The 13611-nt window shown below is 33.6% G+C and overlaps 2 protein-coding genes across 8 annotated transcripts in view; both read right to left on the reverse strand.

Moving 5' to 3' along the window:
- AGO3 (Argonaute 3) lies at positions 1 to 7050 on the reverse strand. 3 transcript variants are annotated; one of them, XM_069124728.1, is made up of 13 exons: positions 6985 to 7043; positions 6172 to 6542; positions 5033 to 5348; positions 3978 to 4133; positions 3464 to 3662; positions 3080 to 3393; positions 2741 to 3002; positions 2304 to 2657; positions 1984 to 2234; positions 1770 to 1920; positions 1498 to 1695; positions 1203 to 1394; positions 1 to 1111 (listed from the first exon to the last, which is right to left on the reverse strand). In XM_069124728.1, exons 3-13 carry the CDS (start codon positions 5332 to 5334, stop codon positions 782 to 784), a joined length of 2709 nt encoding a protein of 902 aa, XP_068980829.1. In that variant the 5' UTR covers positions 5335 to 5348; positions 6172 to 6542; positions 6985 to 7043; the 3' UTR covers positions 1 to 781. The 3 variants fall into 3 exon arrangements, with proteins under 3 accessions (XP_068980829.1, XP_068980830.1, XP_068980828.1); XM_069124729.1 differs by lacking the exon at positions 6172 to 6542 and having other exon boundaries at positions 6985 to 7050; XM_069124727.1 differs by lacking the exon at positions 6985 to 7043 and having other exon boundaries at positions 6250 to 6971.
- Positions 7051 to 10176: 3126 nt separating this feature from the next.
- Positions 10177 to 13611, reverse strand: part of for (cGMP-dependent protein kinase for) — a 114200-nt gene continuing 110765 nt past the window's right edge. For all 5 annotated transcript variants that reach the window (XM_069124736.1, XM_069124732.1, XM_069124734.1 and 2 more), the window contains 6 exons: positions 13407 to 13579; positions 13006 to 13152; positions 11912 to 12358; positions 11476 to 11775; positions 11301 to 11363; positions 10177 to 11196 (listed from right to left, as the gene is read on the reverse strand). In XM_069124736.1, the coding sequence (XP_068980837.1) occupies positions 11031 to 11196; positions 11301 to 11363; positions 11476 to 11775; positions 11912 to 12358; positions 13006 to 13152; positions 13407 to 13579 (1296 nt within the window). In that variant the 3' untranslated portion in view covers positions 10177 to 11030. The remainder of the gene's footprint in view (positions 11197 to 11300; positions 11364 to 11475; positions 11776 to 11911; positions 12359 to 13005; positions 13153 to 13406; positions 13580 to 13611) is intronic.

Below are 13611 nucleotides of genomic sequence, written 5' to 3' on the forward strand. Positions count from 1 at the left end.
TTATTCATGTACTTTAGTGGTTTTATTATAATATGTAGATTAATAAAGTACATGTTTTACGAAATAAACGAAGTACTGGATATTTATACACAAGGTCCAGAGTTCGTACTTGCCCAAGTCTGAAATTTTTTGTCCGTGATTCATATCGCGTGTATAATGATTCAGTAATTATTCAAAGCATTAGCCTCACAATATTCGTGTATACTAAGGGTATTAATAAATAAAATTTAAATAATTAAGTATACAAATTATATTTGTAACAAAAATATAAAATATTTGTTTTTATTGTTGAACAGTTCAGTTTAGTTTTATACATAGTAATTGAGAAGTATTTATATGGACATGATATAAAATTTCCAAATTACATTTTATGTATATATATAAACTATACTTATCCAAATATAACATTATATTTATGAATTTGCAAAATTACTATCTTTACCCCTGACAATGTTTTGGTTATAGTTATATAGAGTAAAGAAATATTACGACTTACCGATTAAAACAGCTTATTCAGCAGTGGTTTTAATACTGATATTATTGTCATATATTAATATATGACAGAAAAAATGACTTAGTAGTACCTTACAAAAAAATAGCTTTACCTCTTCTATAATACTTTTCAAATTTATATGTCAGTGAAATATGAAACTATATTTGTGTGAACATATTAAATCCCTTATATCAATATCAGTCTAATAAGTACTTATGATTTATACTAAATTATATGGCATCCAGATCTGATTAACAACATTCTAGGATGTTGAGTCATATATAAAACTTACAAGTAATATAATTTATCGGCAAGCGATTGATGTGGTTCTAGCTGTATATTTTGACCAATGAGAGAAACAAGCTTATGTGCATATTGACAAGGAGCTGGAACTTTTATAGTACCAGGCCAATTATAATACAAATGACAAAGCTTATACGTTAGTCGTTGTATATGTTCAGGCTTCATATTTCTACTGTCATATACAACGATATAGCGAGTTGGTGATACTGTTCCTTGACGTATGTTTTGAGAAACTAAGAAGAAATCGTAGACATCTGGTTTTGTTATGTAATAATCCACAATTGTTCCTGGTGGAGGGTTCCTCAATCCCGAGCTCTATAAATAAATATAATAAATAAAGAAATATATATATGATTAAGAACTATAAGTTGTTAATATGTAATTTCCTTCTTTCTTAGGCACTTACAGATTTCTCAAATATCCGGGTATTAATGCGTTTTTGAACTATTATTACAGTTAATGTTGGTTCGTAATTTATTTCTATAGCTTTAAATGATGCTAATAGCTGTTTTACCTCATATTTGACAACAATCTCTAATTGTCCATCGCTAACTCCATCTCGATATATGATAATACGATCTGGGTAATACGTATTACGCTGCAAAACAAAATAATAATAATATTTGCAAATGTATTACAGATAACTAGTATACAGAATATTAGTGTATGTATATATACAGTGAATGTTAAAAATTACTTACTCTATAGTAGGCTTTTACAGCCGAAATTAAACATATTTGCAACATATCTACTATTTCTTGACGTTTACCTTGTATACAGATTTTACTGTGCCAAATTGTCAATAGCTGATCTAGGCTTGCTACAAAGCCTGCAACACTCCCTTTTAATTGGCCATTACCTGCATGATATACGTCTATACCGCATATCATGCATTTGTCCTAACATATTGAAATTTTGTATTTATGTTCATTTCTTTAAATTAAAATTATAAATATGTATGTGAATCTCATACCATAGGTATAGTTAAAGCCCAAAGTGCTCCACCCAGCTTACACATAACTTGTAAAGCAATTTTTTCTGTTATGCTCTTTAATTTGTCACCACGAGAAATAGTTCTAGACATAATTACTTGAGAAGCTATAGGCATTTCTACACAGCATACTCTAGATATTGAAGAATATATTTTTAATATGGAAACTATAAAATATGCGTATAAACTGTTTTACCTTTTTACCGCAGAATATCTATCAGTTCTGTTTGTAGGAAACACGATAACCATTAGACTAGCCGTTTCTTGGATACTCTTTCTTAGTGCTTGTACATATGTTTCAATTCTATCGTCTTTTAAGCAAACCATCTGTGGGTCTCTAACAGTCATACCCATAACTTTTGTGACATTTTTGAACATACCAGCAAACTCTCGTGTACATCTTGTATCTTTTTGGCAATACAAGATAAACCAATGATTCAGATTAGGCTAAAAATATCATTATATTCTAAATGTCACTATCAAATTATTAAATATGTAATATATAAAAGTACCTACAATTCTAAAAGGAGCATTTCTAGATGCTGTTGGACCCCAATCTACAGGACGATCAGGTGAAGGTGTAAAGTTTGTACCTTGACCAAAGGAAACGCGCTCAGATTCAAGAACTCTGCCTGTAAATTCTATTACATCAGGTTCCAGATATAAACCCCACTCAGCTAATATTCCCCGTGGTACATCATTATTTTGTATTTCTTGCACAAAATGTCTAATTATATCACGTCGGGCATTGGGAGTCATTTGAGTCACTGCCATGAGATCCTTCATAATTCTAAAATCTGAACGAACACTATTGCTCAAGCTCGCTAAGTAACATAGCTCAGGAACCAACAATATCATTTTTTCTTGTGTCTACATATAAAATTTGTACAATGGAATTTGAGACAGACTAAATGACATTTACGTTTCATTGATTGAAGAACTTCATTACTTACCTGACCAGTAGATGATCTAAATTTATCACAATGAACTAAAAGTGGTTGATTTTTGTCTTTTATTTCTATATTCCAATGAAACTTATAATAATTTATTAAAGAAACTTTTTCAGTTCCTTTAATAAATTCATATGTTGGGTCTTTATCCCATGCAACGTCATCAACACGATAAGTTTTATTATTATATCTTGTAAAAACTGATAACCCAATTACTTCTCTTACAACAGCATCTTTGAAATTCGGTTTACCTCCGAAGTTGATCCTGCATCGTTGTATTTTACGATGAAATAAAATTAACTATAATATTACATTTTTTATGAAATTATTTGCAAGTCTTACATTATATCACGTATCGTTTCTGTACGCATAATACGATGCCGTGCATCTATGCATAATTTTAAACCCCCTTCATATGCAGTAATTGCTGTTGCAAATCCTGGCCACACTTCCAATTTATGTTGTGGTATAGGATGTATTCCCTTTGGGTTAAAATTATGTTGGCCAATGCGAACTAAACTAAGCGATCGTAAAACACGACCAAGTAACACATTGAAAAATGGAATGTTCTCAGACATGGTTTGTTGTTTCTTATATATTACTTTTAATTCCACTTTTGACTGATCCATAGGATGTATAGATTCAAGGATGGTTATCTAAAAATTGCAAACCATATAAATCTATGTATGTGTTCTTTTAAAGTTTCATTGCTGATGTATTGCTTACATCCTGCTGTAACTTCTGCGGTAAATAGAGTGTTACTCCATCAAATACTTTTGTTCGTCCAAGTGCTTGTAAATGTTGATTAAGAAGTTTTCTACGAAGTGGTCTTGACTCAATATCAGGATTAAACTTGACTTCATAATTGAACAACCCTTTTCCAGAATTTAATTTGAGGCTTATATAATTACCACTTAACTGTACTCTAAAAATTTATTGCTATTTTCTAATTTGTTTCACTTAATTTTGTTGTTATTATTTATTTTATTATTACAGGTTATTACAGGTATCTTTGCAATCATTAAATACAAAATGATCAAAATCGACGGTATAAACTGATTACTCATTTTCAAAATGGAATTAATGTACATGTACTTGGTGGCATTTACAGTCGTGTTCTGAAAACAGAGCCTTATATGCAAAATCTTCATTCTGTATTTTTAGCATATTTTTTAATGAGGAATTATCTTTTGATCATATCATAATTGCAGAGACATCTTGTACATATATCAATACTTACGAAGTTCCACTTGTTCCTTGTCGACATTTTGGTTTAAATGCTGAATATGATTTGGATGTACTTTTTGTTTCTTGTACTGTCATATCGGATAATTTACCTAATACTCCTTCATCATCAAAAGATTGTACAGCAATGTCTGATTGTTCTTCAGCTAAGCTATAAAAATATATTTTTATTTCGTTTTAATAATACATATATTTGTAACATGTATTTTATGTTTCTTAAAGCATATTTCGGTAATTATATAGAAGAAAATATACGTCACTGATTTCAATCACTTTTAAATATGTACATTGTTGGGAACACAGTTCTCAGCAACTTTTCCTTAAACATATAATTGCCGCTTGGCTTTAATTTGAGTTATTCATAAAACCACCTTTGGTACTTTCTATTTTTGGTTTGGGTTAGATTAATCTCTTTATCCCTGAAGTAGTTTACGGTTATCTTAATATCCAGACTTGATGATATTATATATGTGTTGATGGCACTCACATAGCTAAACTAATTATACGTTAAGTTTGTTTCTTACCTTCTTGCATTTACAAATTAAAATGTAATACGTATGAAGTTCGTATTATGAATGCATCTTAGCAAGAACACATCTATAATATCATCACCCATATTACATATACCCATATTACATATATACATCTATAATATCATACCATCGTCCATACATAATGGTAAATCAACCCTAATCTAAGATAAAAAGTAGCAAAAGTATTTTTATGAATATCTCAAAAAACTAAACCCAAGTGGCAGTTATATGTATAAGAAAAAGTTATTCAGCATGTTGATTTCAACAACATATTTGAAAATTATTAAAATTGGTGAGGTATACCCTTTTCTTAGATGATCCTTAAACTGAGGAAAGAGACTTGTAAATTTAAATGATTTTATTAAATAATATATTAAATGATTGATTCTTAATGTAACAAATACATTTTTGTAATTATTACCCTGAAGGTAGTATGATAATATACTATTTTTGGAAAGATGAAAATACATTTAAAGATATAATTGAAAATAATATACCTATAATTTTGCATACTTACCCAGCAGCTTTAGGTTTGTTGATTGAGAACTCTCTACCTGGTCTAGCTACTTCTACTGGTTTAGAACTTGATGCACTAGCACGTTGCATTGATTTTAATGTGCTTAATAAATTACCTCTTCCATGTCCTGTTTTAGAACTGGATGATATTTCAGTTGGATTAGGAACATTATATAGTGTTTGACTTTGACTTTCTGATGATGATCTTATAGCTGCATCTCTAAATTTTTCCCTTTCTTTTATGAGCCTTAAAAGAATAGCTCCTCGTCCTTTACCAATTTGTTTTCCCTGATCTCCTTCCATTTTTCATATATATACTGTAATATAATTTAATCTTGTTTTACATGAAGGTATCATAAATAAAAATATCAAAACAATTATGATAACTACATATAATAATCTCGCATGAGAACTTCCACTATTGTGTTTTTTAATAGGAAACAATTCAATAATTCAATAATGAAACATAAAAATGAAAAATTGAAAATGTTAAAAAAAATTTCAGTGCAAGTTCCGTATGAGAATTTCTTTTTAAGCATAAAGCTTTACGACACAGTAAAATATTGAACTTATACTCTCATATATTGATTCATAATTTAATTAAGATATGAATAAAAGAAATATATATTTTATGAAATTTTTGTGGAAATTTAAATATATTATATAAGAATACTCAAAAAATAGACACATACAATTACTCGTAAATTAAATAAATACGGAACGATCTCTGAAAGCAAGACACGTGTAGTGAGAACAAAAATTGTCTAAAAAATAAGTTTATTTAACATTCCGAATATTGTTTATGTAACGATAACAAAAATAAATTTTTAATCCATATCGATTTTTATTTTTTATCATTTATTTTATTATCAAACAACATTTAAGCTACTTCAAATAATTATTTATAAAGAATACAGGTTAGCTTTTAATAGGAAGCAATAAAATTATGCTGAATGCATTATACATACATGTTTCATATACATATCATATTAACTTAAAGTTAAAGTTTAAGACAAAGTTTCAGGAAAAGTTTTGAAATATATCTATTCTTTTTCAACGTGTTATTAAGATGCATGAAAGAATGATAAAGGAAAAGAAACCAAGATATAAAATGGATAGATAGAGAGATAAAAATGTTACCTTTACTAAACAATACGAGTATATAAGAAGAATCCACGTATGAAAATGCTTTAAAAACTAGTTTAAAACAGTACGTACTTGTCGCATGTTTTTCAATATGTGCCGCTACTTTTTATATACATATATTGACAGAGAGAAAATCTCTGGCAGTTAGAACGTGGTCACATGGTCACGGTCACGGTTGTTTTCATATAAACAGATCTCACACTCACATACAGAAACAAGTACAGAAGAAACACTTGACATTCGATGTTTTTTTGTGTTCCACGTTTTGGGGGTCACCTGACTCCCCATATCGCTTCCGTCTCACATGCGACATTATCGATTCAGCATAGTAGTGGGTTCAATTAAAACAAAATTTTCCTACGAAACTATAAGTATGATCAGAGAGGAAATTCTCAAAGAGGATGATATAGAATATGCCAGCTTGTGAAGGAAGTGTATAGAATCCTATACTTCGGCATCTGATCAGAACGATAATTTCGTGCAGAACCTATTACATTCTTAACATTCTCCGATTTTAACACGTCCCGATTGCATAAACAACTTTATTATTATTAACAACTCATTTTAGAAACTATTAAGTGAAACTATTTTTTATTTTAGAACTATTAAAGGAACTAAAAGTCTAACATTCTTAAACAACAATCTTTTTAATGCAAAAAGGTGCGAATTTTGCAATCTATAACTTCGACTTGTCTTTACTTGCTTAACGTCAATGGAAATAGTAACGCACGAGAAATTTCGTAATGAAAAATAAAGGCCCGACGATCAATTATACAACCGTCTGACCTACGTGGAGGTGCAACTTACTTTTTAGTGGCTGTTGATATCATGGTTGATGGCAAGCTCGCGTTCGCGACACCTCGGGCGTGAAATACGGAGGAGCGATAGAGGCAAAAATTCTTAAAGATTCTATCGGTAAAACAGCGTCGGTAAGCTGATGTTACAAATATCACGTCCCATCGGCGATAAAATTACTAAGGAGTTGTTTGTAATAATTCCTACGTTCGCAGCAGAATATCGTAGATGGCGTAAGAAATATTCTGATTTTTTAACAGGTATTTTATAACATGAGACACAAAGTTTCATTTAATGTCACGTCTATCCTGTTCTTAGTCGACCGTTATACTTACATACTTATATTTATTATACAAATGTGCATGCGTTATTAAACAAGAACACAAGAGGTCTATATGCAACGTTCTCTTTCTATTTCTATAGCGCTTTTTTAGCTCGTTCACGTACTCTATCTTGATACCTCTATGGTCGAGGTCGAGATCGATAATTTGATAGGAGGTCAAGTTTTGTAGGTCATTTTATTAGCCAGTGTAGATTTGCTGACCTCACAGTAAGGCCTGAGGACAAAATTTATCTGCTGGCGTCATTCGTATACCCGAACTGATAAGCTATTTTAGAGGCTAATTTAATGACAATTCCCAAGTCTTTTACATCATAGTCGAGACTTGTTTATATGATCATGATCTAGATCGTTTATATGACCGTGGTTGTGACCATTCATTCTTAAAATTAACACTATGCGGCGTTTATTTCAAATGATTTGAAATTGAGAATACTCAACAATAGATGAAGATATAAAACATTATTCAATACATCTAACGTAGCCTAATTTGAAGCACTAATAGTAACAAATAGAGAATATAAATTTCAAAAGAAAATTTAAGGAAAAATTGTAATTTATTTGTTGCAGTAGAGTAGTTGTTACACGAAAATTTGAGACATGAAATATATTACTTTAAAATACACCGTAAGACATATTAGAAATTTTTTGTAATTGTTTCCTTTGATCATACTGTTACTTAAAAAAAAGTTAAAAACTAATTTCTATTTGCTCTATGATTAATCCTAATTCTTTCGGCTTCCCTCGTCTTCTCTTTTAATTTCGGCAGCTAACAAACGTTTAAACCGATGTTTTGCACGTTTCTTACTATTATGGTCTTCGTCTCTGTAATTCCTTCGTGCTTTTGGCACTTAGCATGAACAAAGATTGTTTATAACAATAATACTCTCTGTGGCAACCAATGTGGCTTCGCAAATCTTGCCCAAAGACGAGCAGATATTTTTACCTAACAGTGGGAGGAGTAGGCGTCTTCGATTATTGAAGGCACCGTAATCCGCGCGAATCATTCAGTCGCGACGAGATCACAAGTTAGCACAGGGAACGGTCGTTTTTTAATGTTTAATATTCTTAAAGAAGGCCCAATTAAATATACAATAATAATTCTTGTTTGTTGATACTAATAGTCAACGCCTAATTTATTCAAATGTTCAATGTATTACAAGTCCGAAATTTTAGGGAAGAGAGTGTTACAATGTATAAAATGCTTACCTTGCTTATATATACTACCGATCGCACTTTATTTGGATTGAATTGGAAATATCGCACTAAGTAATATATTGATTAAACTGTTCAAGTATAATTGTTTGAAGACTGACTGATTTCAACTCGCGTACTGCACGCTTTCAACTCCTGATTAACGACTAACGAACAATGAATGACTGGCCGTTTAGATTTACTTCTTGATGTTCACTCTTTTAGGGTCTTATGCTACAATTACTTTATTTACAATAAATGGATTGTACAGATGTTGACTGAACGGGAAACGATGGTTGTTTAACGTGAACTAAATAGAACAACGTGCTATAATTAAGACAACTAGGTAGTTAATTTGCAACTCTCGTTACCACGGATCCAACGCTCTCTCTCACGCGGACCACATTCTCTCGACAACGCATTTCGCACTCTCTGATTTCTCAACTAACACTCTGCGGCTTCTCTACTGACACTGCCTGTTAATTCGTCTTTCTCCCTTAGTATCCCTTTGTCCTTTGTCTTAGCCCCACCACGCACGTGTTCCACAACCGCTCGTAGCCAGGGTCATGTAGGCCTTTTCCACGAAACCGACGACACATTGACTGGCCTATCGACACCTCGGCTTTCTCGCGACATTGTTTATGGTTCACCCGATATCTCTTAGGCCTTTTGTCCACGATACTACACTCTTAAATAGTTTTCTGAGAAACTCAACTCAACTCTTAACTCTTAATTCAATTCGACTCCACTCAACTAAATCTCAACTTAACTAAACTCTTCGCTCAACTTGATATTAACTCTCGACTAATTTTTCACTCAACTAAACTTTGCTCTAAGTGGCTACGCTTATTTATACCAAAACTATCATGGTATAATTATCACGTGACGGTTTATTCCATGGTAACGCGGAGTTTGGCACGTAATTATTTCTGCGGATGCTGCAGTCTTCGTTTCTGCTGACGTCCTTCCGAAGGTATTAGGTTTCTTCTGTAGAAGCCCTTGCTGCTGCATTCCTCTTGCACTGCTAGTTTCTACTGATGATAAGTAGTACTCCCCTTGACACGTAGTTACCTTTGCTGATGCCGATACTTGATTCTTTGGCGCGCTACAGTTGCCTGCTTATCGTACTGGGTATTGTGATGGGGAGAGCGCGCGCAAGGCGATGCGTCTCAGCGGACGTCTCATTGTTCCTCGTTTCGATTTCGATATTCTTAGGGCAGGTTGAATTTTGTTCAATAATATTGTTGTGCATTTGTTTGTGGATTTGCTGCGATATTAAAGTACTCGTACGTATTTTTTATTTCCCTTAAGCTTTCCGTTCCTAATTCCACTTGCCGAGAGTTATGGCTCGCGCTATTCGCGAGTTATGACGTATTCCTTTTCCTGTTTCACGTTACAGCTCGTATGGAGCGCGAGACGTGACACATACGTTATCTTGATTTTACTTTTGTGTTTCCATCTCCCTTTTGTACATGTATAAAATTAATAATAGATGATTGTCGATGGGCAGGCGTGTGGGATACGAGTATTAGTAGAAATAAGGAATTTTGCGCAATTAAATTTCAAAAACATTACAAATATAAAAATATAATTGAATAAAATACAAAATTTGTTTGAAAGGAGTCTAAGACAAACATACGATAACCATAACAATAACCAGTTACGCACCATTAGCATTAATAAAACTTTATTTATAATCGATATACATTGAATTGCTAAGTATATATATATATATATTTTTATATTATATATATATATTTATTTATAGTCAATTATTTACAGGAGTCACGTTTTCGCATGATTAATTAAAATAGAATTATTACAATAAACTATAGAGTAAATCAAACAACAATGAATCGGACGCTAGAAGAATCCGACATGCTTCATTCTGTAAAACTGTGTGCACGACTTTACAATTTCGATGGCAAGATGTCTCTTACAATTTAAGTTCACTGTACATCGTGCACGTTCAGGTGGACGCTTCGTACACACGTATCGTATTCGACTCTTACCTTTGTTAGGTATGGCACTTAACGCATTCGTGCGCGTCTCACGATGCCACGTTCGAGTTCTAATCTTATCGAACGCGAGCTCGTGTGTGTAAAGATTTTCCTAAATTAGACGCATGTTTAATTCATGCCAATAATATTTTGGCCCACGTCTTGAAAATTCATATTTCTTGTTAGATAGTACGGTAAAAAGATAATCTTCTCTATGTTCGAATCTATGAATCATTCGATAGATTCGAAAAGTTTGGAAAAGCTAATTTTCAACGGCCTAATTATCGTATCACAGGCCAGTTTCGTTTTCTTTGTATTATAGTATTCGATGATCGATGTTATTTTAAAGAATTATCTAAGCATCACATAGTACCAGCTCGTTGAATAAATGCGGATGCTGATGGTCACGTTCTCCACCGATCTTCCAATTATCTTGCGATTCTTGCGACACGAGCCGAAGCTTTTTCCAACATTTTTCTTTCTCGGAAATAACGATTTCTTTGAACAAATAAATTAAATATCGATTAAAAATCATTATCCCAGCCGGATAAGTCGTCAGGAGGAGGGGGATCTGAATCCGGAGGATACTCGTCAAAGTTCGTTGTATCGGTGGCACTTTGAACTCGTGGCATGATTGGAGGTTCAAGAGTTCTCGATCTGAGGCCTTCCCAGTTAAACCCATCGAACCATCTAAACAAGAAAATAGGAACGTTGATAAACAATTTTTCTCCCTTTTCTTTTTCACGCAATTAATTTCTTTATACGCAACTAATGCAAATTTTGAGTACACCTACTTATGTTTTTGTATTTCGCTAATGCCACCTTTTTGGTATCCAAGACGCTCTGCAGGATTATCCCTTAAAATAAATAATTAATTTCACGGTCTATCTGATAATCAATCGATGGATAGTAACGAGGATATAAAATTAGTATTTTTCGTGTATGAATTTAATCGTGTTTAATTATTACCTGCACAGCTTTTTAATCAACGCAGTTGCATTTCGCGTGATCGATCTAGGAAATTCTATAGCGTCGATTCCTTTTAAAATAATGTTATAAGTTTTCATTGGATCGCCTCCAGTGAATGGCGGTGTACCCGTGAGAAGTTCGAACATCAATACACCAAGGGACCAGTAATCGGCACTGATATCGTGTCCCTTATTTAAAATAACTTCCGGTGCAACATACTCGGGTGTACCACAGAAAGTCCACGTTTTTCTCCCGTGATCCAAACGCTTGGCAAAACCAAAGTCAACCAGTTTTACGTATCTAAAAAATATTACTAGCGTTTAAGAATGTCGTCGATGTTACATTGCTGTATCACATCTATGTACAGTGATACGTGTCGGAGGAAATATTCTTTACCTCATCCTGTACGTTAGATCTACGTTAAAAATCATCTTACCCTTGACTATCGAGCAAAAGATTCTCCGGTTTGAGATCTCTGTATATAATGTTCCTAGAGTGAAGATAATCGAAAGCTTCGACGACACAAGCGGTGTAAAATCGTGTCGTGCCGTCATCAAAATGACCTTTATCCCTTAGAACAGTCCAGAGTTCGCCACCAAGGCAAGCTTCCATCAACATATAAAGATATTTCCTGTCTTTGAACGTTTTGAACAGCTTCACGACAAAGTCGCAATCAGCTTCACCCATAATTCTTTTCTCCGACATAATGTGTTGCTGTTGTCGTGTTTCAACGATCTGGGCTTTCTTCATCTGTTTTAGAGCGAAGGATCTACTGCTGTCCCCGACTATTTGAACCAACTCGACTCTTCCGAAACCGCCTACACCTAGAGTAGCCAGTGGTCGAAGATCTTGTAGCCTTAAATCTCTGAATTCCTCGTTCAACCTGTATCAAAGCGTTATTCGGATGGTGGATTTGTTCGTTTTATATTTGCACGATCGTTAATTACACTAACTTTTCGCAGGTACACTCTTGTCAGAAATTGAAATAATTGCCAACGAGTAATAAAAGAATAAGCGAAAATGTCTTTCTAGCCTGAAATATTACCTAATAGCGATCCAACGTAGTCAGAGTATTTTTAAGAGTAACTATATCGAGATGCTATGCTCTTAAATTACATTAATGCCGCATTAATAGGGTTTATTAACAACTGGTTAGTTTCTAATCTTTTTCATTTTTTCCGTGTTATGCGAGCCTCTATTCTAAGCGACGCGGCATTAATGCAAATTGCTGGCACGTCTCGAAGAAAAAAGCGAAACGTTAGCTTAATTGTCGAATCATTAGCACACACATGGTTGTACCGTAACGCGAAACTTACTCCGAGATAGCACGCTCTATTCTCCCATCCTAGGTAGTAGGCGTGAAACATAACATACAGATACACATAGACCAGGGATTTAACAGACGATTCACGATCATGATTATGGTCGTGTATAATTAACGTTCATGAGAGTTAACGCGGTTATTAGTAATAAAGCCACGTTTTACCGGCGTACGATCGGATTGCGAACCGTAAGTTCATAAAGGCTCACCTTCTACGTTCCACGAGCTCGTCTTTATACCGTGTACGAATTTCGTCCAGAGACGAGATTAGCTGATTGAACGTTTCACGGTCTATCACCAAGCAACTCACTCCTTCCGGATCGTCAGCGATTATGTTGGCCGTTCTCAGGTCGTCTCTGTGGAAACGTTTCGTGCACTTTAATATTTAGGATGATACCGTGGGATTATGACGAGACGAAAGTGCGACATATAGTATATCGACTACGTACATACTGTGGTAACGTCCTATATTTGGCAAGCAAAGAATACAAATTAGAAATTAAATTTTTCTCTTCCGTCGTTGTTTACCGTTTTAATATCCAAAATTGTTCCCTTATACCGATTTAATTCCCCTATTTTATAATAATCTGATGAAATTCGAAACAATTACCCTTGAAGCGCTTTCTCGCCGAAGAAATCGCCTTTGCTCAACGTCCTGATGTACTTTTCTTCCGGAGTATCGGGCTGCTTTATCGTCACGCGAACTTGCCCTTTGCTTATTATGAAAAACGTGTCTCCTCTTGCACCTTGCCTGATTATGTAATCCCCATTGTTGTAAAAGGTCTGTAAAAGTACGTACACGATACGGAATAAAC

The sequence above is a fragment of the Bombus flavifrons genome, chromosome 12 (assembly GCF_040668555.2).
Source record: "Bombus flavifrons isolate JBK064 chromosome 12, iyBomFlav1_principal, whole genome shotgun sequence".
In the NCBI taxonomy this organism is placed as follows: Eukaryota; Metazoa; Arthropoda; class Insecta; order Hymenoptera; family Apidae; genus Bombus; species Bombus flavifrons.

What these genes read in the sequence shown, in the direction of transcription:
- AGO3 (XM_069124729.1), bottom strand. Translation starts at nt 5,334, where the DNA reads ATGGAAGGAGATCAGGGAAAACAAATTGGTAAAGGACGAGGAGCTATT. An exon ending in CAAGGAACAAGTGGAACTTC is followed by an intron (nt 3,663 to 3,977) that starts GTAAGTATTGAT and finishes ATAAATTTTTAG; the next exon opens with AGTACAGTTAAGTGGTAATT. An exon ending in GAAACGATACGTGATATAAT is followed by an intron (nt 3,003 to 3,079) that starts GTAAGACTTGCA and finishes ACAACGATGCAG; the next exon opens with GATCAACTTCGGAGGTAAAC.